General features: G+C 37.9%; 1 protein-coding gene across 7 annotated transcripts in view; it reads right to left on the bottom strand.

Annotated features, from left to right (window-relative positions):
- The window catches only part of SRPK2 (SRSF protein kinase 2), a 129,306-nt gene that overhangs the window by 9,675 nt on the left and 93,635 nt on the right, over nucleotides 1-25,996 (bottom strand). For all 7 annotated transcript variants that reach the window (XR_005629218.1, XM_039723716.1, XM_039723721.1 and 4 more), the window contains 10 exons: nucleotides 25,695-25,803; nucleotides 25,046-25,133; nucleotides 24,711-24,798; nucleotides 18,747-18,853; nucleotides 18,214-18,379; nucleotides 16,170-16,195; nucleotides 14,326-14,572; nucleotides 12,880-13,368; nucleotides 8,981-9,081; nucleotides 8,780-8,887 (listed from right to left, as the gene is read on the bottom strand). Coding sequence is in view for 6 of the 7 variants with exons in the window: in XM_039723716.1 (XP_039579650.1) it covers nucleotides 8,780-8,887; nucleotides 8,981-9,081; nucleotides 12,880-13,368; nucleotides 14,326-14,572; nucleotides 16,170-16,195; nucleotides 18,214-18,379; nucleotides 18,747-18,853; nucleotides 24,711-24,798; nucleotides 25,046-25,133; nucleotides 25,695-25,803 (1,529 nt within the window). In the remaining variant the exon portion in view is untranslated. The remainder of the gene's footprint in view (nucleotides 1-8,779; nucleotides 8,888-8,980; nucleotides 9,082-12,879; nucleotides 13,369-14,325; nucleotides 14,573-16,169; nucleotides 16,196-18,213; nucleotides 18,380-18,746; nucleotides 18,854-24,710; nucleotides 24,799-25,045; nucleotides 25,134-25,694; nucleotides 25,804-25,996) is intronic.

The following is a 25,996-nucleotide window of genomic DNA, read 5'->3' on the forward strand; positions in this document are numbered from 1 at the left end:
GGCACTGCTGCCCATCCAAGGGGGATGAAGGAAGGAATCACACAGGGCTGGAGTGCAGCCCCTCCCTGCAGCCCCCAGGGAGCCCTGGCAGTGCTGCCACACTCTGAGCAGTGCCCAGGGAGCCCTGGCAGTGCTGACATGCTCTGAGCAGTGCCCAGGGAGCCCTGGCAGTGCCCAGGGAGCCCTGGCAGTGCTGCCATGCCCTGAGCAGTGCCCAGGGAGCCCTGGCAGTGCTGTGCTCCCAAGGGAGCAGCTCCCAAGGGAGCACAGGGTGCTGCCCTGAGCCAGGTTTAGACACAGCCTCACACACTCGTGTGCAGCCTGGTGATTGTGTCACGTACCTGAACACATCAGGCATTTCTAAACATACAGTAAGAGCTACACATGCATCTGAAGGGTATTTACCTGTCAGACTGCATGTTGGAGGCTGAGCTAAAAAAGTCTGAATCACAAATAAAATCCATTTATGACTATAATTAATCATTTGAATTAGCTTCTTTGATTACTCTAAATCTGAAAGAGTTTTTTTTTAAATACTTCACTGGTGGGAGTAAATGGTGAGATAGCTACTGATGGGGAATCCAGAACAGACACCAGGACACCAGATCCCCTCAGGGCAGGCAATGCTTCCATGGGATGCTAGCCCTGTATTAGGTGAGGGCAAAACTGACTTTCTCTTTATGGGTATAATGAATATGAAAAGCTGCAAAGCTTTGAAGCAACTATGAGAGCCCCTACTTGTGTCCAGACATGGATTCATCTGGTCTAATTTGTTAAATTATTCTCTTTCAGCTCTGGCTCACCAATGGCCCAAGCAGCCACAGGAATCTAATTCTTTCCAGGTGGTTTAAACATCAAATTATTTTCCATGTCCAAGACATGGGAAAACAACTGATCCAGAAAAGGATTCCAAAAATGAAGCAGAGCTTCCTAGCACAATCCTAGAATGGGATTTCACTCCATTAGAACATTTACTACAAAATACTTGTCTCCTGAAAATAGACACTTTTCTCTTCCAATTTATAAATGGGAGTTGTTAAATCACCTGTAAATTTAGCCTATTTATGAGCACTTGGCTTCTTCAAGCTGTGAACTGCAGTGCCATCCAAGTGGGCTACAGCCAACATAACTCACTGCAGTCACACATAGCAGCCAAGAAAACAGGAACATCCCTTGTTGACATTTCTGCTGATCCTATGAACAGGCCTTTAACTTCTAAAGTTACTGTCACCAATAAACAGTCATTCACTACTTTTCTTATTCCACTCTTAGCTCAGGATTGACAGCTTGCATTTTACTAGCTGAAAAAATCGGAACAATTTCATAAAATACCAGGTTTCTAAACTGAAATAAATATTAAGAGCACCCAGAGGTGATCTCTGGGATGGATCTGTAAACATTATTCTCCTGAGATAAGACAGAGAAGACCCAAGTGTCTTCTCTGTATCTCATGGCAATGTATTTATTCATAGGAAGAGCTGGACCAGCTTTCCCAGGAGAGCACAAACCACTGGGGTGACTCCTGAGGACACTGAGAAACTCTCTGCTATTACACAGAGATTCCTGGAGAAGAATGGAAATGTAGCTGAATTTAGCCACCAGGGTAGACTACACAAGAATATAGCTCCTGTCCATGAAATGAAGTATTAATAGCTCGATATGTCTGTGTGGGACTAAAAAGATTAAACTGAAAAACTGTGAAAACTGTTTAGAGAGAAGCACAAGAGGTAAGCACACTGCTGTGATAGTCTGAATTTCAGATCAGTTTGTGTTTTGCAAGAGCTGAAAATTCCCATAGATCTGGGATTTTTTTTTTGTATGCCACCCTCTTGCTCAACAAAAACTACAGCTTTTGAAAATGACAATGATGCTTCTCTTTTCCTTTTTGTACAGCTCTGACTCCATGCCCAGGATGGGCCGGGGCCGCAGCACTTCACACATTTGATTTTCTGACTCTTCCTAAAGGACTCTAAGAACAAAACCACTTCTGACTCAGATGCACACAAGGACAGCCCAGAGGCAGGTGCTGTGGTAAGTATTTGCAATGAACAAGATACACTCTCCCCCCCCAATGAAAGGACAACACAGGCAGCAAGATGAGAAATTCCAATCAAACATGAGGAAAAACAATTCTTTGGTGAGACTGCCTGAGTACTGGGACAGGCTGCTCAGAAAGGCTGTGGAAATGCCATTCTTACAGGTACATGCTGAGGTATGTACCCCTCAAGTGGACATGGCTCTGAATGACCTCATCTACCTCTGACAACAACCCTTGTTCAAGAAGGAGGCAGCTACCACAGATCACTTTAAACCTAAATTTGTCTATAATTTCCATGATGCTACAAATACAGACTAACCGTATTTACTTACTTTCCCTTTGAAAGCAATAATTTCTAAAAACAAGCTTCTTGACAAAAACTCCAACTTTAAAATACCACTATTTTTTACTTAATGTTGACATTTACCTCAAGACAAGTCAGCATTTCACTTATTACTTGGAGATAAAAAATTAGATACATCACACTCAACATATGGCACAGAAGCCCAAGGCAACCATCCATCTTTACTGAGTGTTCTGGCAATTTCTATTTACCACTTTCCTAAGGTTCTCAAAGAAAACCAGTCTAGACTGCTTTTCTCCATCTGCAGATGGTGAACCTTTCATAGAACTGGTTACACTGCTGTTTTATAGGCTCTGAAGAGGCTCTATTTCTTTCCTGATTGTATGTGAACCTAGCACAGTACAGAACTGGTGGCACTGCTATATAATGGACCCATATCTAAACACACAATTGGAAATAGCTACATTTTCACTGTGTGACAGCTGTGTGCTCAGTCTGGTGATTGAAAAATGGATGCATGCCTAGGGAAAGCTCTCTGGGAGAGGACTGGAAGAACAATTCACTTGGACTGCATCAGCCTCCCTGAATTGAAGCCCCAGCTGAAAAAGAACAACAAGCTATAGGCCAGAATTATTATTTTGACAGATGAGATGCAGCTCTTGGCCAGAGCTTCTCTGCCCCAGCTGAAATGAAGAGACGTGACTGCAAAGACTGTAACTGCTTTAAAAACAGGCTTGGTTTTAAGAACACTGTTCCACAGGTTAGTGGGAGCATGGAAAGAAGATCAGAAAGCTTTCTGAGATACACACACCAGCTGACAGTTTGTTCTCCCATGGACATCTCCCTCTGAAGAGCCAGGCAATGGGAAGAGTATGAAAGGCATTTTGCATGGTTAATGCTTGGTAAGAAAGGCCAAATATACAAAACAGAGACTTGCATGGGATGCTTGGAAAGGAAACAGGGTTATTTTATTTGCTGTACCCCAATCTTGGAATCATGCATACCAAGTGGTTGTTTTGGAAAGTCAGCTCCTCTGGGAAATCATTTTCTTTTGAGTGTTTCAGGTTGTCCACCCACCACCTTCAAAAAGGGTGTACAGCCAGTAATAACAGCATTCTGTACTGTATCTGCCTACTGAAAAATATGTGCATAGCAACTTCAGCTTTTTCTCCCCTCGAAACCACATTTTTGATTTTCAATTTTTCCTCAAAATACTGCTTCTGTACAGACTGAAGCTTGTCATCACACCTTTGGTATGTGCCACTCACACATACTGACATGATGATACTCATGATCCCATGGAGACATGATCATTTTTTCCTGCTTACAGCAGTGGAGAGCAGTTAAGGACAGGTACCTCTCCACTCCACGTTGGAGAACAGCATTCAAAGTAAGAAACTGGGGGCACAAACCTGCAATGCACCTACAAGCACTTACATGCAGGTTTAATTTTAACATAATTACGATATCCTGTTTATTCTCCATTCTGTACCTCTGAGTTCTCTGACATGAGCAGAAATGACCATGAATAGACCCCACTGCTGTAAACCTGCTGGCCTTGTAGAAGCAGGACCTTTGTTCTGAAAGCTTTGCCTGTCCCCTTTCCCTCACACCTCGCAGTGCTTTCTTTCATCATCTGTATTCTCTTTGGGTAGATAAAATACCAAGTACAATTATCACCTCCTCTGACTTCCTGCTGATCTATAGCTGTCTTCTGTATGCTAGGTCTTATTACAAAGAGAGGATATTGCAGGAATCACAACTCTCCACAAAAGACACCTCAGAGAAGTGTTAAAAACTTAAAAAGCCTTGTTCATGCCCCAGCCTGTGACACAGTCACCTCTTCCCAGCAGCTCAAACCAAAGGTAATGAACAAAAGTCAGATGATGAGATTCATCACTTCAGGTGCTTTTGCTGTCTCCAATCCAAGGAGATTGGAACAAGGAAAAGCAGTGGAATCATGGTGCTTGTAGTCATTTCCAGAAGCAATATGAAATGATGCTGTCTGCCAGTACTAACTCCCTTATCTTGCCAGGATTTCTTGGCAGCAGCAGTGGAGTACTGTGTTCTGTGTTTTCTGGGATTTAGGAAATGCTAAATCACTCAGTGTCTGTTCAGTTTCTGCTCTAAAGAAAGCAACCTGCTCAATACTGTTAATGTGGAAATTCAAACCAATACAACTAAATCACCAAGAATGTTTTCAATCCTGTCAAAGGTACTGCTGCCTCCAAATCTATTCTCTTTTTTGGTGAAAATGAGAGATGCACCTCCCTGTTAGCAGAATTTAATTAGGGCTTAGTACAGGAAGAGAGGAACATCTAGAATTTAGTAAATGTGGAGAGATTCCCAGTGTCTAGCTCTCCAGGAGTATTCCACATAAACAGGCCACATTGTTAGAAGAAAAATAAATGGGCAATGTACAACTTCCTCAACCAAACTTATGCATGTCCAGCAAATGACAGCATCATTCCAACCAAGATCACCAAAGTCTAGAGAAAAAAAGTTACACTTTGTGGAATTCTTTGCCAAGCACTGAACAAGCAAACAACTCGAAGTCTAGAGAAAAAAAGTTATTTGTGGAATTCTTTGCCAAGCACTGAACAAGCAAACAACTCCACTGTGGTCTGCAAAAGCCCACTGACATCCAACCTCTTTCACAGCACTTCTATAAACCTCCAAAGATATGCATCATCTTCTTTCTTCCCTTTCTTTGCTGTGGTCTGGAGAAGCCCACATCCAACCTCTTTCACAGCACTTCTATAAGCCTCCAACGATATGCATCATCTTCTTTCTTCCCTTTCTTTATCCTTTTCTGAGCAACTCTGCAACTCAGATCACCTGAGCAGAGGATTGGTACTGGTCTAAAGCTATTCACATTCATCCTTCAAACCTGATTCAAAGAAGTTTGGGGCACAAGAACTGGGCCATGATAAAATATCTAAAATCAGAAGATTCAGCTCACAGGCCACTGGCTTGCAATGCTACTAATTCACTGAGATATAACACCAAAGAAACAGCACTGCAAGACTATTAGCACTGAGTTATTTTGCCCTCTTTTGCTGTTTGGGCAGAGCCCTTACGTGGCTCTGATTACATGCACTTCCAGCACAAGTCATCCTGATCAGAAACTGGCTAGTCCCATACTGAAGTCAATACAAATAAAACAGGATTTTTCTTTCCTGGAAGCTGCATCAAAACCATCACACTCCAGGCTAGACAAAGCCATGCCAAACTAACTGAGCCCAGGTAAGGAATGCTCTCCATTCAGACACAATGTACTATGTCCCAGAAGATTCCTAAGGGGATATTCTGGAGGTTGCTGTGCACACAGGAACACAGATGCTTTGCATGCGTAGGGCCTGTTTATCAGAGGCCTTGTTTAAAAACCTCATCCTCATCTTTATTATTAAAGATTGTGTAAAATGGACAGGCAAATGGTATGATGGAAAAAGACATTCTACTGAGATAAAACACAATCTTCTGTGCTTTAAACACTCAACGCCATAAATACAAGCCAATACAAGAACCAGTAGCTGGGCTACTCATGGTCGCACAATCTTCTGTGCTTTACACACTTGATGCCATAAATACAAGCCAATACAAGAACCAGTAGCTGGGCTACTCATGGTCACTGCTATCCTTGGTGAGCAAGATTATTAGCAAGCAAAAGGCAGTGAAAACCTTAGGCTCAAATGCAGATCTATAAAGCACAAGACCAAGTTAAGACCCCAGGTGAATCCTGGTACCAAGCATTCCAAGTCACCCTTTATATAATCCAGGACACGTAAAGATTTGTGAGTTTTATCTACACATAAGTCTGTGACACAGAAACCCGACAGACACCAAGTTCAAAGAAAGGCCTTTTTTTGCCATTTTTTAAATGGAGATATGAGCTAGAATATCTGACACAGTAGTGGATACAAAATACATGGGGAAAATCTACTTTGCAAGCTAAGCAGTGTTCATGTGTGCTTGGTGTGGTCTCATCAGGTAAAGTATGGATGGATGGAAACTTGCCAAGGAAGAAGTAATGGAAATACTGCTGGACCTCTCATTTTGCACAGTACTGCTTCCAAAAATGCCCTTAATGACTCAGGACTTGTACAAGCAGTCACCTCTGCTCTCCTTTGGGAGTCCTGGACATCAAGGCTACAGGGTATCTAAGCTGTATTCTGGCTGAAAATAAGCACCACCTGCTCCAGCAGACAATCTCTTTGAAAACACAGCAAACATGGAACAGAGTGAATTAAATATGAAACAAGAGCAAGATAACCCAGAAGGGCATTTTCTGAACCAAATCGAGGTACAACAAGGAAACCAAACTTGAGAAAGTAAGTGGGGCTGTAGAGGCATGAAAACACTTCGGCACTTCACAGCTCCTGACTGCCTTAGGGACTGTAGAGGTTCACATCATAATTTCCAAAGACAGCCTAAATAAATTTGGGAGTTAGCAGATCCACATCAGGAATGCTTTCCTGGCTGTTAATCTCTATTACAAGTCCTCTGCAGAAAGAGCTATTAAGGCCTTCAAGGCAATCCCTTCCTCAGAGCTGTTTTGCATCTGATACAGGATCAGCATCCCCAATGCTCTGACCCATTTTCTCAGCCACACAGCAATGCAAACAGATTCTAGGGGTTTTCAAATTATTATTTTTTTCTATGAGCTTGAGAGGCTGCTCTCTATTTTTTACACAACTACACCATGATAACAATTATGTATGTAAATGCTGTAATGTTATAAAATTTCTACCGCACTTCTTAAAGGCAAAATCCTAAAGATTGTGACAGAAGACAGAATTACAGCACTTCTGCCTGAAAAGCTTTACTATCTGCAAGGCTTACATAACAAAAAAGCAGAAATACATTTTTCTCTTTAAAACAATGAAATTTCATACATAATTGTGAATCTGAGTTAAGATACCTCCAGTGAGAGTGATGCTTTAGGCCTTTTTCTTTCCCTGAGTTTGAAGAAAGTAACACTTACATAATACAGAGGAGAAGTTGTAATAGGCTGGGCAAGCCCAAGTATTGCAAGAATATTACATTCATTAGGTGTGATGTTGCTATTTAGTACCCCACTATCTTTAAATACAGTTCTAGGTAGACCTCAGCCTGCTTTATGTGCCTTTAGCTACAAGACAAAAAGACCATATAAGACTATAAAATCAGCAGCAACAGGTACAGCTTAAAGATGAATGCAGGACATCCAATAAAATAAAAGGTTATCAAGTTCAACTGATACAAAATACTTTCTACAAAATACTAGGTAAAAGAAAAAAGTCTCTATGATGACTTTGTAGTTAGTTAAGAGAAGAATAACTTAAGGAGTTAAAGAAAAACCTGTGGAATATTTTAAATGCTTTGTTTTCAATTTAACAGAAGAATTCTCCATTTTGTCTCTAAACAGAAAAGTAAATTTGGAAATTGAGGGGTTTGCTGTGTACTAAGGAAAAAGCTAGTATTAAACACCAGAGAAAACATACTTTAATTTCACTTATGGGTTAGTTACTTCCAACACATGGCTTGCTGAACTTATAATATCTGTAGGATTTTATGTTCCTTTCAATCCTCCTCCTCCTCTCCCTCCGGGCTGTGTAATTCTTCTCATCACCCACGCCTGCAAACTGTGTCTAGTATTTGACTCTTCTCCTCCTCCTCCTCCTCACACACTTACTCTTATCAGACATGTATTTGTAAAATATAAAGATTTGATTAAGTTTTAGCTTTTAAAATAGGCAAAGGTATTTCTAAATTTGTTTTTTTTGGATATACATCTTCAATCTGAAATGAGAAGATGCATGCAGCTTGTTCATCCTCAAAGAGATATTAGGGTGTTTCAGAAAGCTGCATGATTAAGTTTTCACTTTTTCTGTTCTCTAAAGACTCTTAAAAAGCTGTCATTTCAGTTGTGTTCAAACCAATTCTACAGAATGTTACCACATATTTTACGCCAATAAACTGAGTTCCTTCTCTTGAAAGTTTAGAACCAAGTCTAATCCAATCTGTTTTCATTGCACTTGGCAGCAATTTAAAGTATTTCACTATTTTGCTACTTTACACAAGTGAATGCAATCACAGCTAACAGTAGCCCAGCTTCTAAGACTGGAATGAAACAAGCAATTGTACTTTGTCAGTTACCTTTTGTCATTTCAGAACAGACATATATTTTCTCTCTCAACTTGCATGTTTCTGACTACAAGTTTAAAATACATCATATGAAAATCAGATGTGCTCTACAAAATATTTCCTTTTAACTGAGAAGGCTGGAGAAATTGAAAGAAAGGGAAGAAATCAACAGCAGCTATCTGATACAGCATCACTTATGATAATGCATTTGTGTCAAAAAGTCAAAACCATCCACATCAGGTTTCCTGACTAAATAAACAACTGGTTTTAGGAGCTTTACTCTAGTAAAATACACATTGCATTGTTCTTACCATACATGCTGTACTCCAGATATCAGCAGGTGTACTGTAACCTGCTCCTATTAACACCTCTATGGATCTGTACTGTCTCGTCTGGATGTCTTCTGTGAAGTGTTTGTGCTAAAATAGAAAGAACCACATTAATGGGAAAAAAGGACTATAAAAAGACCTGTTCTAAATAGTGAACAGCTAAAATGATGTAGTTACACTTACCACCCAGCAGGCATTCCCCAGGTCAGCAATTTTAACTCTAATTTTATCTGCATTTCTTGGGTCCAGTGGATTCACCAGCAAGTCAGCAGCACGAGTTTTTGCTAACACAAGCAAAATGCAGACTAGTTAGTATGTTAAGCCTACTATTCATTATCTCTAAGCAGTTTTGCCTTGACACTTCATTCAGCACTGAAGGTATGAAAATAATTTGCTGAATGTTACAAGAAATTAAAGCAACATAAATAGGATATCTTACTCCGATTTCTAAATATTCCTATACATTTCAAGTGCAAATTTTTCACATTTTTTAGCTGCCAAATCACTACTACTACAATATCCAGAGGAGCTTCTAAGCAAAACCAGCATATATGTTTCCCAGAACAGATTCAGACAGAAAATGTGAAAACTCAAGACTCCAAGAACTCACCCACTACACACATGAAAGATATGTTCTTGGAACAGTTTGGTTGAGAAAATAAATCCTGCACTTCCATGCCTCCTGGCTACAGTAAATAAAATCTAGCTGGATTTTTTTTTTTTTTGTAAACCTATCCCAAGGGGTAAAAGACTCACCAAAACCTGGCCAATTTGAGAGCCTAGGGGACTGTCATCCTTTTCACCAAAAAAATCACCATTCAAAGTTCTCTGAAGGTCCTATTTGCATCAATTATGATCCAGACTAAAAAGGCAGAACTTTAATCTCATTAATCTTGCAACCTTTAGAGGCTCTTGGGAGACTGAAACCTTAACAGCACCAGTAGAGGTGCTGCTTTTCTCTGTTTTGACATTCCACCTGCTCACTCCTAAACTGGGAAGAAAGCAGATGACTTGAAGGCAGAAGACAGAACCAGGTACCACAAATCACAGGGAAGCACAGGACTGGTCTCTCTTTCCTTGTCCCAAAGCTGCAAGGTGTAAATTGGAAACTGAAGGTAAGATAAGAAAGAGGTACTAGATCCAAAAAGTACTTGTGGCTGCAGTGATCTGCTAAACTGGTAAAAGACTTGGAGGAGGAAAACACGCCATGACAAACCAGACATGGGACAAGGACAAAAAATACTGCATGTCTAATGGTGAACTAGAGTGAAGATTTCTATCTGAAATCAGATGGAGATCTTCAACTGCTGGCACAGGAAGCCTGAATGGGTCATCAGAGCACTGAATATTGGCCAACCAGAAAAGAAAGTGGCAGGGTCCACCAGAGGAGAGAGGGAATGAAAATACAGGAGTAAATAGCAAAAGGCAGAGGGGGCAGTGACCTCAACAAACAGCCCCCTAAAAATGCTGGAATGGATTTCCAAGACTCAAGTTTATAAAAAGCATCAACATTAAGACAGAAGCAAAACGTTCAAAAGATAGGAACTAGTAAGATTAGTAAGCTCAGTACTAAAGTCTTTCCTTAAAAACATGCTGCATAGTACATAGTTTTTTTAACACAATCACATGCATTAGTGAAGAAATAACAGGACCTTTCTCAGTTCAGCAGTCTTTGCAAAAAAACCCAAAAAACCAAAAAAACAACAACAACAACAACCAAAAAAAAAAAACCAACAACAAAACAAAAACCAAGACAATGCTGGATAAATCCTTCCCACACGTCTTGTTGAAGGAGTGCAGTAAATGAAGTCAAATGAAGTGGGGAAAAAAGCCCCATGACTAAGACATCTGAATATGGCACTGTGCAACAGCTTTCTTCAAACTTCTCCTAAGAGCAGGCAATAGGGAAGTGCCTACACTTTTGTGTTCTTCTAAAAACTCATGATGCTTAAGTCCTGTCTCTTCTGAAAGATGAATTCTTAGATTCTGTATTTCATGTACAACTGAAAGTGAAGTCAGAATAAGTGTATTTTCTAAAAAGTACTCACAAAAAAGCATCCAAATAAGTTTAACCTGTGCACAAAATTAGTGAACACTTCTGTGTCCTAGTTCCATAAAAACTAAGAAATATCACCTTAATTCTCACAATCTCTGCATGACAATGTACTTGGTAAACATTCAAACACTGGAAAGAGGAGGAGGAGAATCGTGAGGAAATTACAGATCTATCTTCAGGGCATTTGGTCACGCAGTGAAAACTTGAAAAAGCTAAAGAACTGCACATCCACCAAACACAAACTGGTTTGTGCACCAAATAAAGCAAGAACCCCCAAAAAAATAAGATGAGGCCATGCCACTTAACAATGCATAGCAATGCCTAGAGAAAGAGCAACACATAAAGGTCTACTTCAGTACAAAAAAAGGAGAATAAAGATATGGTGAAAAATTATGTAGCACCATTTAAAAATATTAAATAGCCTCTAGTTCCTGTATGCTTCTGTCTAAATATCTTCATCTGTTTTATGACTGTTATACTTAATGTTATTATTGATGCCATTAATATCTGTGCTTTTCCCCTTTCTTCAAAGTCAACTATCACTGAATTTACTGTCTGTCTTCTTTCTTTGCAAGAAAGATGTGTGAACTGATGGGATAACACCAAAGAGGAATAAAGTAGGGGTTTTTCTCCAGCTATGGAGGTAAGCTGTTTCCATGAGGACAAAAGCAGCTGTAATCTCTGAAAACATGAGGATTTTACACACCATCCCAGGAAAACACCAGTGGAATCCTTCTGCCTATATACAGCTGGCAGAGCAAAAGAAGAAACCACCAGGCATCCAGGAACCTCCTCTGTATTGTTTCAGGGACTTCAGAGTGTAAGGAGATGGACTAAAAGCCTTATTTGCCTGGATCTTCCAGAAATGCAGTTCTACTGAGCTGAATTTTATTTCATATTTCTTACCTTACTTTACCTGTCAGACCCTGTGTGAATTGCTCTTCTAAAGTCTAAGACCAAGAAATACACTTGACTGCATTTTTCAATGCAGCTCTAATTCACCTGTGACAATGCTGATGGCAGGCTTGGTGATCTTCTCCCTAAACTCCCATTTTCTTCTATCTGCTCACAGATTTAGACTCTCAGTATTTTCTTTATTAAAGCTGAAACCCATATATTTATCATTTAACCACTGGCACTATAAATAAGACCTATGTGTAATAATCTGAAGCTATTTAATTCAATGGCAAAAGTCCAGCTCTTTGAAATGACACCAAGCTTTCACCTTCCATGTCTTCAAATGGATTTATAGGCAAAAGTTCTGGACTGATGGCCAGAATTGAAATGTCCAAAACCATGCTGAATATAGAAACACCATAATGAGTTGAGGGTTGGCAACATGCCCTGTTGAGTATTAATAAAAGGTTAAGACTGGAACTGTTTAACCCAGAAAGAACAATTAATGAATGAAAACACAGCATAATACAGAATTTTTCAATATGACTGAGAAAAGATGTGACAAGAAGTAACAGACAGAAGCTGCAGCCAGACAAGTTCAAACTTGTTACAATTCTTCTAAAACAATACACAGTAGCAAGCAGTGGAACACATTTAAATCACAACAGATTATAATTTCATTTGTCCATTTAAGAACATTATTTTTCTTTTTGAAAAATGCACTTTAAGCCAACAATAAAGGTTACTGGGCTTAAAAGATGGTATATTACTGACTTGTTATCAAAGGACATCAGGTTAAATGATCTCATACTCATCTTCTACCTTTAAACTACAGAATGATGTTTATCTGCAATTACAGATTTCCTTTTCTCCTTCACGTGTAGACTGACTTGTCAATGCAAATGTTGTTTATTCTACGATAATTTATTTATCTAATACCCCTTAAAAGGAAGTTTTAGAGAGGAAAATAACCCATAAATCACAGTTCTGCAAGAAAAAATCATCCAATTTACTTAAACAATCTTTTCTTAACCTAACCACTGCCTCTGTAGTCCATTTACCTGCCTCTTTTATTTAATACAATGCACACCCATGCTACTAGACAAAAGCCACTAAGAGGAACACTCACTTTTTGGCAAATCCCCAGTGCTGGAAGCTGAAACCGTTCTGCTCCTGTCATGAGATGGGCTGCTCTCCTCCCTTTCAGTTACAGCTGATCCTTCAGAGACAGCAGAACCACAGGCTACAGACTCCAGAGCCCCAGAGAACACCGACGCTGAAAATTCAGAGAACTGGGACTCTGGAATTTTATGACGTCCATTTGGCAATTCACCATTAAACTGTTCATAGGAGCTGCTATAAGAGTAATCACTTTTTGTATTTGGATCATCAAGATTATACTCCTCTGGATTTGGACATTCTTCCTCTTCTTCTTCTTCATCTTCAATCTGCTGCTCCAATAGGAATGGGCCGTTCACAATATGGCCATTTGTTTTGGGGGATTCTATCCACTTAGGGTCTGTAGAGTCAGTGTTGACAAGTTCCTGCTCAACATCATCATCTTTTTCAGTGTTCTCCTTCTCTGTGTCTTCTTTTTCATCCTGATCTTCTGCTTCACCTGAAAAATTTCAGCAAGCAACACATTACACCACACATCAATAAACCAGACTGAAATTAGGCATTTCATCATTTTTAATTCTTCAGTAATTACCTGACTTCTGACATATCACACCAGGAAACACTGAATACCACTGAAATATGCAAACCTTAAAATCTAAATTAAAGGCAAAAGAAAGGACTAGTAAGACTGTTGGAAAAATAAAAAATGGGAAGTGGTTCAGGACGGAACAATCCAGAAGAGAATAATGTTATGAAGGGAAGATGAATGAGGCCCTGAATGCAAGCTTTTAAAAATCCAGAATTCAATCTATGTCAACAGAGTCATCACAGAAGTAGGAAAACTCTCTGTAAGAGCAGACCTAAAACAAACCAAACTGAACTACAGTCTCAGTAGTTACATCTTTATCAGGACTGAAGAGCTGACAAGAAAATCAGGGAAGCCAGAATGGAGCTGGACCATAACAATTATGGTCCAAGTCACCAGGACTGAACAGGAATTTTAACAAGACATTAGCAAAAATTTTAATGAAGAAGTTGCAATCTTTGTCACCTGATGGATTATTACAACAAACACTGTAAGAAAAAAAAGGGAAAACAATGATGACTCCAACTACGACAATAATATTATAGAAAAATGCATGTTATTGTTCTTCTATTTCACCAGGATACTCAGCTGTTCCACTTAATGTGGCATGGTGACTGTTCTCTTGGATTTTCTGTGCTTTTTTGAATTGTTTATAGCTATACACTGCTATTGATGGTTTTCTTCACTTCTGTAGTAAGCTGGATTTTTCTTTACCTTTTTAGGTTTTGTAGTTATAATTTTACCTACAGGAGAAAATTAACTTAATGATCTAGGGCAGTTTGGAGTTCACTGCACCAGGTGCAACACTGCACAGTTACCTTCTGCTCTGAAACAGTAAACTCAGGGTCAATAAAAACAGGTAATACTAACCATCATCATTTCCAGGTTCTTCATCTACTACCTCTTCTATATCAGCTGTTTTTAGTTTCACCTCTGGGTGGTACTCATCTTCTTGTTCATTTGATGGTACAGCTGAGGTTACATTTTCTTCTATTTTTTTCCTTTCAGCTTCCCGCTCTAGTTCTTCTATTTCCTGCAGGCGTTTTTCTAGCAGCTCAGCTTGCCTCTTCTGTTTTTTCTTCAGTTTTTTCTTTTTGTTTTTGGATATTTTTCCAACCTTAAACATTAATACCAAATTAAAAAAAAAATTATTTATTATTTGAAAGTACTAGATGGCAACTAATTTAGTTATTATATTCCTTTTTCCAGTTTACTTCAAATCAAGAATGATACAGGATAGTATGAGGGAAAAATCCACCAAAATTTTACAAAAAAAAGTAATTATTTATTTTCAAGGCATCTCACACCAAACTAATTTACAGTTTGATCACCATTTTTTTGAAAGTACTAGATGGCAACTAATTTAGTTATTATATTCCTTTTTCCAGTTTACTTCAAATCAAGAATGATACAGAATTGTATGAGGGAAAAATCCACCAAAATTTTACACAGTTAATCATGTTTTTACATGGTGATTAACAGATACAAGAGTAAAATACATCTATACATCCAAGATGCCATAATAAAATTCCTATGATCCTATAACCTTGATAAACACAATAATCTTAAACTTCAATCCAGATTAACAGATGATACTGTATGTGGAAAATAACCAGGTATCATATTAGCTGTTTATACATAAATTTAATACCTTATTTCTCTCTGTATAATGTAGGTAAATAACCAGCAAAAGTATTCTGAGCAAAAAAACACAAGAAACTAAAGATACTGAAAACAGTGAATTTTAAATAAAACCTGTGTTGTTCAGCTATTTTCTTGTGAAAGGAAAGAATTTTTATTACTCCCTTCTGGCCCAAAACATATGAATTACAAACAGCAGATGGCCATTATGAAGTTTCTCATTTTATATAACATAAGGATTGCAAAACTCAGATACAACAACAAGGAAATTAAAAATGAACACATCAGAGTTTGGATTTAAACACTTCCTTCCATTTTAACTGAATTGTGTCTTCTATTTTTACTGTCTGATAAGTGAGATCTATCCAATTTTCATTCATTGTTTAAATATTACAGTAATAAATCATAATATAATCAAAAAATAAAGTACAAAGAACAGAGAAAAATACTTCCTCAAAGGTTTATTTGTTATAATCCTGTTATTTTCATAAAAAGCCATGGGATCATCTAAATAAGACATTAAATTTCACAAATTACAACTAGTAATTTTCATCCATGTTGTATACCCATTGAAATTATACATGCTCTGTACACACAGAAAGAAGCTTTAACCACAGACATTTCTTAACAATTGTATTACTATTGGTTATTTCCTATATGCACATGGCAAAGAGATCTTTCAAACCTCATATAATTGCTTCAACTTTCAGGCCTTGATGATTAAGGCCTTTATGCCCTTAAGATATTTGCAATGCACAATATTTAGTGCATTCTCCCATTTTTGTCAGGATTTGGATGAATGGATTGTTCCTCAAGAGAAGAAAACACAATGCTTAACTTAGTTTGACATAGCTATAGAACTGTATGTCTGTGAGAATTTCCATCACAGAAATACTGTGCTTAAAACTGGTAAGGCCACAGACATGAAAAGAAAAATGTTCTTTGAAAGATAAAAGCTTTATTCAAAGGAAGCTTTTAAAAAGGGTTGAGGCTACTAACAGTCTAATACATATTAATAGCCAGAGAAACACAGAAAATAAGGCAGTTAAATTGTATTATATAACAATACTTACAGGCTTTTGTTGTGGAGCTGTACTCACTAAAAAGACAAAAAATAAATTGTAAATAAAATTTGTCTTTTTCAAAAACAACTCTATAAAAGCAAAAACAAGTAGAAATAATTTTAAAATATTCTTAATTAAATAAGGCAGTGTTAAGTTTACTCTGTTAGCCACATTTTTTACTCTTTACAAGTACATGCTGCCTGAAATAATTTGATGTCTCCATTAGAGCATCTGGGATTGGAAGGAGCTAGCAGCTATCTGTGCTCACTGAGCTTGGCAGAGAGCTCATGAAATTTAAAAACAAAAAGGTTGAACCATTAGGAGTGGATGGAAATAATGGAATGACTGCAGAGCTGTCACAGATTAAATGTATCATCAGCTGGCAGAGCAGGTATAGACTGGTCTAAATAGTTCAGGGAATATTAGCAAAGATACAACTACTGTGTTGTACCCAACAGAAAAGCCAAATGCTCATGTGTTTCACTCTGAAACAAGGCAGTTTGATTGCTAGGGCTGGAGGCATGAAGAAGTGCCTGAGGCCAAAAACACAGCATATCACAGAAAAAGCTGCTCCAGCATGAGCACCCCTGAGCAGGATCCCACCAGGGAGGGCTCTGATGGGATTGCAATGCTGACTGCCACACTCACAGAGCACCACGAGCCACAAAACACCTCCCCTGTGATCAAACCAACAGAAATAACCAAATACAGGAGACAGAAGCAAAGTGAGCAAGAGGAACTGAATGGGGGAGAACCTCTCACAAACTTCTTCAGATACACAGGCGTATGGCAATTAAGGAATGCTAAATAAAATACAGAGTTATTTTACAGGTTCAGATCCTGCTGCTAAGCTCAGGGGAAAACCTGTTTGAATACCCCTGAAAGGGCAACGTTTTCAAAATTATTCTTAAACCTGAGCACTATCATTGTTATAAAAAGAGAAATTATACACAACCTATTCTTGTAATGCTGTAAAGAAAACAAATCCTCAGCTCCTGTGTGGAAAGCCATATATTTAATTACAATTTGCTAAGAACCAAATGTGACAAGAATGTAATTCCTCAAAATAATACTATTTTAATGTCAGGAAGCAATATAAAGGCTGAATGAACAAAATCAAGTTATTTCCCACACAAATAACATAAAATTTCTAGCTATGTGATTACACATTATGTCAAACTCAATATCATACATTCACCAGTTATACAATTTTTCATCTAAAAAAATATAATGCTGTGAGAAATGGATCCTGATCACTGTATTTGTTCCCAAAATAGGAAGTATTTTTAGCATACCTCACAGATTTTAATCTGTGATATATTTTCTGAAAATATTACAAAGGGAATTACTTTTCCACTGCCTGATGTGCTCAACTGGCAGATTAATAGCAACCATAGTACTAAAAATATATAGTGCATAGTACTAAGAAGAAAATCACTAGAAAAGCCACACTTCCTCCTTGTTGGTTTTTGCTTATTGCTGTGAACTTCTTTACTTTGGCTTCTCCTAGCTAAACATAAGGTACAGTTCCTATCAAAACTCTTGGCAAGCTTAACATAAAACATTTTATGCTCCTAGGAAAATGGGCTTATCACAAGTTCAGTTAGGTACCATAAATTCCTTTTTTAAGGGTGAAAAATTATGAATGCAAAACTTTTCATTGCATCTTAGAAGTAACAACAGACTTTTAAAAAGGCAGATGATTTCACAAGGATGCTGGTGAACTTATAACAGAAGTAGACATAATTTATGTAAGATTAGTAACTGTTGTCAATATCAGAGATTAAGCATCCAGTGTGACTAAAACCCAGGCATTAAGGCCTGTGGGATGGGAGGGGAGTAAGTTTAAACCAATAAATCTTTTTCTGTTTCTAGGGACCCTGAAAACTTGAACATGCAAAAACACCATGAAATCATTATTCTGGAATAAGAATTAAACAGACAAGCATTTTTCGTATGGCATTATTTTACAAGTGAATTCTCACTGGACAAAATACAGCAATAATATACTGATGGCTGTTTCCTGCACTGCAGTTTAATATCCTGTTCGTACCTGCTGAGCCAGACGGGGGAGGAGCCCCAGCTTTCTGCCACTCGGTAGCTTCAGCTGCCATCCTGCGCACGTAGGCATCGTCCACACACATCAAGATGTTCTCTGGCTTTATGTCCGTGTGAATGATCTTGCACTTGCTGTGCAGGTAATCTAGACCCTGAAGTACCTAATTACAAAGGGGTTTTTTAAAAATCTGCTTGAAACTGCAACTAAATTTATTAAGAAACTCAAATTTCAGCTGCATTTTAAAATAAGACTGATTTTATCCCAATGCTCAAAACATGCAGAAATTGGAAAAAATATATTACCAAGTAGTAGTATAAACATATAATTTTCCACTGCAGCATGGAATTACAGAAGCTTAAGAAGCAAAATTGTTTGATGCACAGTAACACCAGTGCAATCTCACCCCACTGAGATTAAAGTAAAATTATCTTAGACAGTAGTAAGAGTTCAGTTCAAATATCATCATTCAAACCTTCAAACTGTTAACAATTGTGGAAAAACCTGATTAGAATATTAACAAAACTTACCTGTCGAATTATGCTTTTAACACAACGGATGGGAAGGCCTTGATAATTGGACTTGATTATCCATTTTAGAAGATGATGTCCAAGTACTTCAAAGACCATGCAGACATCTGTAATTTAATTAAGGATAACTTCCAAATAAACTTGTGCATGAGATCAACACAAATGTTTGTGTTCTGGCTAAAGGAGTCATCACCACCTTTAGAGGGAAAATGATTCCCCCTAAAATGAGTATGGTAAATGCTTTGGTACCTTGTTTCAATTATATATAAACCCATACAGAACCAGTGTCCAACTGCAGAGCAAATGAAAATAAAGTATTTTAATTACACAAATCTTGTTTGTAACTTTGACATGTTAACAACAGCCTTAGGGTGAATAATTAAGAAAGCAATTGTAAAAAGTAAAAAACTAGTTTTTCTTTTCTTTGAGACAACTGTAAGTACTGATTTTGCCTGTGATCTCTAATTTTTAATAAATTTTAAATTATATGAACAAAAGGTTGTAGTAACAAAAGTGTGCAGCAGCCACGTTTTAGAAAATGAACCATAATAACAGTTTTTTTATTAAGCTCAATAGTCACTTGACAACAAACACTAACATACTATGAGAATGGATCTCTTAAAGCCTACAGTTTTAACCGCAGAGTAATGGCAATCACCAAACAACTCTCAAAAAAAAAGAAATGCAGAACTCAGAAGCAATATGCAAAAAACATAATGCCTAAATGTTTAATTTGACACAGCTTTTACTATTGGCCCCTGACAGAGGCAAACAGTAAATTATCTGGGGAGATTAGGAAAAAACATGATGTAGGAATTTCCTGTGATTTCTGCTTAAAGGGTTTTCTAAGTTAAGAGATTCTACACCAACATGCCTGGTAGGTTATCTTTCTATTGAGAAAATCTTCAGATACTGAAGCTAATTTAAAGTTTTACCATCCACAACGTTCTGACAAGAAGTTACACAATTAGACTATATCCAATTAATCCTCAAACATGAGCTGGGAATGACCTTAAAACACCTGGAAATCAGAGAAGATGTTAAAATCTTAACTACATGATGCTATAACCTTGTGAATAACAATGTAATACAAATAAGCAAAGATTAATTGATGGATACTGCAGGAAAACGTCAATTAACCAGATTATGTTAAGAGACCATTCATATAGATGACCACTTCCAGACTGTCAGAAATCTTACCTAACTTCTCTGACTTTTATTAACTAGTCTTGGCAATGATCTTAAGAGTCACTGTCTTGTGCTAAAATGAGACTTACTGCCGGGGTCGTCTGTCACTTGTCTCTGCCCCAGTGCCAAGGAGAAGAAAGAAGAAGGACAGGGCATGCCCAAATTCCTCCATCTTAGAACCCCTGACCCTCATGTACAGAATTTCAAACCCCCCTGTACAACATACAAAACCCCCCTGTACAGTGCTCCAAAGTTTTTCCCTTCACCCTGTGATTCCTACTACTATGCTACTTAAAGTTTTGTGACTTGTAATTTTTCATATAAGGTTGGCAATTTGCTCTATGAATTAAGGTCGAATTTCCAGATGTCTTTGGCTTCCTGCCAGGGTCTCCAAGCCCCTGCCAGGGCTTTGAGACATCCAGGGCATCCAGAGATGTCCTGGGTCCCGACAACTTACCTTATCTGTCAATTTATCATACACATTCTTCTCAAGTACCCACTTATATACATAAAGGTAACTCAAGTTTTAACATCTGCATCCTCTATCTTGAAGTTACACCAACAGTAGGTCTCAAGACTGGTCAAAGCACACTGTGAAGAACAGTAACACAACTGTTTCCAACTGTTCATCTCATTTCATGTTCCTGAATTCCTATATAAGAGGAGACACTGAATAGTCATTTCCCACCCACATCAACTGGGTGTGCTCAGAACTCCATCCCATCCAGAAGAGGAAACAGTCTTGGTTATTTCACCCCACAAGGAACACAGGTCACTAGCAGAGCACTGAAGTTACACCAACAGTAGAAGGTCTCAAGACTGGTCAAAGCACACTGTGAAGAACAGTAACACAACTGTTTCCAACTGTTCATCTCATTTCATGTTCCTGAATTCCTATATAAGAGGAGACACTGAATAGTCATTTCCCACCCACATCAACTGGGTGTGCTCAGAACTCCATCCCATCCAGAAGAGGAAACAGTCTTGGTTACTTCACCCCACAAGGAACACAGGTCACTAGCAGAGCACACAGCCAACACAAAGGATGAGCAGAGTGCATGAGCTCTGCAGGGCTTATTAACTGAGCCCACGCAGCCAAGCTGCAAAGCTACAGCAACACAGATTGCAAAAAGGCAGGACACTGCAACATTCAGAAATGAAATATGGGACACCCGCCCACAGTCCTTCAGACCACTGCTGCTGCACTCTCCAATGCACATTCCTGACATTCCTTGCACTTACAGAAATGTTCAGCACTGCCAGTAGCCACAAGAGAAAGGGATGTAGCAAAGTAAACAGCTGAGAGGCAAGGGAGAGCACCAAGAAGGAAGATGTAAGAGGAATGGCAGAGGCAGGCAGAAAGTGATATCTGCCTGAAAAAAAGAGATTGCAACATTTTGCAGGGAGGACTTGGACAAACTCAAGGGACACTCCATACTGGAGAGACAACTGGAATGGAGAGAAGATACAGAGCAGGCTCATTGTTGGGCATAGGTATGCAGAAATGTGCCTGCTGTCTGATTTACTATCTTCATCTGAAAAAGCTTAACCTTAAGCCAGACTGTCCAGAACAAGGAGTTTGGGAAAAGCTCTGCATTAACTAGTAGGAAACCAGCCTTACAAGTCCCAGGATCCTCCTACAGCACCAATAACCTGGCTGGGGAGAAGGTCCAAAAAGTCCTGCAACAAAAAAACCCTGAAGTCCACCTAGGAGACATGCTTCTTGTGAAATTCTCTTCAAAGCAGCACAGGAGATGTCTCACAGGAGGAAACTAAGCACAGCAGCAAAAGTGAGAGTAAATCTAACATGAATCAGCTGATAAGTTTAACTACTGAGAGCTGTTCTTTCCTGACTCAAATCCTACCTGCAACTATCTACCTCTCTATAAATACACATTACTCAAGCATTTAGAAATATGACAAAAGATAAAAGATAGTTAAGCTCTAGTACCAGCACAGAAAACTTCAGGATGTATCTCAGTTGTACTGAGAGCTGTTCTTTCTTGACTCAAATCCTACCTGTAACTACCTATCTATAAATACACATTACTCAAGCATTTAGAAATATGACAAAAGATAAAAGATAGTTAAGCTCTAGTACCAGCACAGAAAACTTCAGGATGTATCTCAGTTCCTTCTGGACTGGCAGCATTTAGACACTATGACATTTAATTAATACTCTATAGTCTTTGGAGATACATTTATACATAACGTCTGATTGTGTGGGAATGTTTCCTCCTTTATTTTTTCCATTTGTCTCTCAAAACACTTGTTCCTTTATATGATTATCTGAATCTTTCATTTAAAAAATGCTACATTGAAATGAACATTTGTTGCAGCTCTAACAAATGTCTACTGCAAACAAACATAATAATTCACACTTACTGAAAACACCAAAGTGCCCAAGATCATGAATTCTGTTATTTCATGAAAAAGTCATAATTGCAATCTTTGCAAAATAAACAAGTAGGTAAAAAATTATCAGCCTAGTGCAGCATAACACATCATTAAAACTCCTCTGTATATAAACACTACCTCCTTGGAGAAGTGACAGTTTGCAGTCACTCAGTGCAGGCCAATGGCTCTGCACAATCCCAGCTCTGTTACATGGTTCTTGACAATTTTCCCTGTTTGGAAGCTCCACGACATTTTGTGGTATTAGCCATCCAAAGGACTCACCCACCTCTCTTCTGTCTTGTTTTAGCTTTTAAATGCATTCCATAACCAATAATCAAGCCTCTATGAAACATATGTTGCTTTATTTCATAGTCAAGCAACAGATATTTAGTGACTTGCCCAAAGGAAGCTGGAAACAGCAGAGCATGGAAAAGATCTCAAATTACTCTACTTCTCTCAACCTGTGCATCTCAGTGACACTAATGCAACACTAATAGGGCATTTTAAAAAGTAAACAGCACCAAAACATTAAAATCAATTACCTGCTCCATCCTAAGAGAACCTACACCAAAGATTATTTTCCCTAGAATTTAAAAAGGAGCTGATGAAATAAACAACACAACCAACTGCTGCCCAAACAACCCAGGATGCACAAGCTGTTCTCAGGAAAACTCAATGCATAACATACTTGGTATCATATTTTTGCTGGCAGTCAGGACTTCGACAGACTTCCAGGTGCAATTTAAAATTGAGTCCAGTATCAGTCCATCCTGTATACTGGCACTTTTCTGGAAAATGTACTTTTCAGTTAGGCAGGAACATCTACCTTCTACATAAAAATTTCTGTACTGCCAGTTTTCAACGTGAAGGCAAAACTGAAACAGAATAAATCAACATCAGCTGTCCAGTTTTAATCTGCTAATACAAAGCTACCTGACCCCTTATTTTTCACTGGCACATGGTCTCTTTTTGCTTTCTCAGTGTAAGTGCTACATTGCAGTAAGATGTAAGTTTGAATATAATTTCAAAGTATTATCACTAACAAAATCTGTTCTTCACACCTAGAAACAGCCCTCACCTTTAATACAATGGTATAAACGTAAATCTTAGCAAGAATTTAAGAACATTATTGGGAAATTGCTCTGATAAAGAGATAAGAGTTACTTCTAGTACAGCTACAAATGCATAACTGTATTCCTTATTTCCTATTAGTGTTTCACAATAAAACAGTAAATCATAATTTTTGCTTTCTAAAAATAATTATTCTTCAGTTGTACTAGTCAAATGAAAACAAATAAAAATGGGCAAAGGTAAAGCAGATTAGACACTAGTCTGTAACTGAGAACACTTGACCCCACACTCTCATTCTCACCACATACCCAAAGGATCCATAATTAATGCAAAGAGCCAGATGAATGGGATGAAAGCTGCTTGCACACTTCTGTCTGGAAGGATGCTTTCTAGTGAGCATTCAGATTTACTGACAGTCACCTCCTACATTCCTCTCCTAGAAGATAGGATTTGGTGAAAGGGACCTTAATCTGATCTGCTGAGGGCTGAAGGCACAGCACCAAAATCAATGTATAATCAGGCTCTCTAGAGCAGGAACTGCCTCTCTGGCAATGAGACCCATGAACAATGAGGTCTGCTACAGGGCTCCAAAACACAACAGGCACACACATAAGTCCAGCTGTAACAGTAAATGGAAGCACAGTAATATAATAAGCTGCTAAAACACCTAATACAATTAGCAAGGAGAACTCAGTTTAGTTCGACTCTAAAATCAAATTTATTCACAGACCCAAAAATTACACTGAGAATTAGTCAGTTGTATTTTACTTTATCTCTCTTTTTCCACCACCCCTCTTTTGTTTTTTTAAAGAAAGCTTTCAAAGACAAAGCTTTACAACCTTTGCCAAGAACAAGGTTAACACCTGGCCAAAAGATGATTACATGAATAAGAGAAGCACATCCATGACCTCACACTTCTCACAAGAAAACAGAAACCAGCTTTTTCATGACACTGACAATTTCTCTTCACCAGTCTAGAAAAAAAAAAAAAAATTCTTGTAAGCTGCAGTACAAATGTTTTCAGTAAACTCTATTTTTTAAGCAATCCGCCTCTAGCTCTACCAGACCATGAAAGGATACATAAGACTTCTTTTTTGCAATTTTGCAACGTGTTTAGAAAAACTAAGTTATTTTCACTCCATAGAGTGCCTCACATACTGCACTTCTCTTAGCATCTACATACATTTTGGTGTTTCTACTTTGTATATGTAAAGTAAGATTTAGAAGAAAAAAGCCAGAACTAAATGCTTACTTATTTCAGTAGACTGAAATATCTTTAAAAAGAATGCCATGTTCTCAAAAGGATACGAATTCCATTCATTCCAGAAATTTTGAAGTCATCAATTAGCTGTACAACCATATCCTTGTTGGGATCATTAGGGTCACTTTCACGAACCTAAACCAAAAATGCAAACATTGACATTTTAGGAAAAAAAATCACTTTAAAATACCATCTAGTTAGATTCCCACACAAACCTAAGCATTTTGGGGCTTCAAAAAACATGTTAAGTCATAATAAGCCACATGTTTAGAGGACAATATGTAAAAAAACCAAGAGTCTAAAATCAATTCTCTATGTTTTTTTAATTCACTATTACTGTTGTTATTGTTATTGAACACTGTATTGCAATAGTGAAACTTACACATTTGAGCAACTTTATCTCATCCAAGGCTGTCTCCGTATAATGCTGGGCACTTTTTACAACTTTCATTGCAACAAACCTTTTTCCCCTTGAAAAGAAGAGAAACATTTTCAACATGCACAGTGAGCTAAAACAAACATACTTTGAAGTTGAGAAATTTTAACTAGAATATGTCACAATCTATTGCATTCATACAAAAAATGCTGAAATTACACTTAACGACAACTTTTAACAATACCCTGTTAACAGTGTAACTTGGTGAGTATTTAGTATCATCCTTGATAATAATGTCTCTAAAAGAGGAATCTGCTTACACATTTTAGCATTTAATGAAGGTAATTACATTTTTTCATTAAAGATACAAAAGAAATAAAAATATAAGCTTATTCTTGCAGGCTCAAGACAACATGCAAATTCAATAAGAAAAGCTAATTAGTCAAAGAAAATAGAATGACATTTATTTCTGAGAGCTTTTATAAACTACACTGTTAATCGAGAGCAAAAAAACACTGTAGGTATCTTCCTGCACAAAAAGATAAGTAAACATTTACATAACTTTATCATGCACATAAAATAGAAGTTACTGCAAACAAAATTAAGTAACGTATTAAGAAAAAAGTTTAAGTATATGGAAAAAAAGTTTCCTTACTGCATATCCCAGCATAGCCAGACTGTAGAGAAGTGTCCCCATCCTAACTTCCTGATAACATGATACCGGCCATTGAAAAGATCACCAATTTTCACTGGATGATAGCCTCCTTTCATGAAAAAACAAGTAGAAACAAAGAATATTTAGAAAATAGACAAGAATTCCCAGGTTTTCAAAGTAGTATAAATTTTCCACTTCAAACTGTCCTGTACTATTAATAGAAAATAAAAAGAAAACTCTAATGGTAAAAATTCTGCCTTGCTTGGCCTGGAGGGAAAAAACTCATGTCCTGTAACTGCTGT

Source organism: Passer montanus, unplaced genomic scaffold (assembly GCF_014805655.1).
Source record: "Passer montanus isolate IOZ18808 unplaced genomic scaffold, ASM1480565v1 scaffold50, whole genome shotgun sequence".
Classification (NCBI taxonomy): domain Eukaryota; kingdom Metazoa; phylum Chordata; class Aves; order Passeriformes; family Passeridae; genus Passer; species Passer montanus.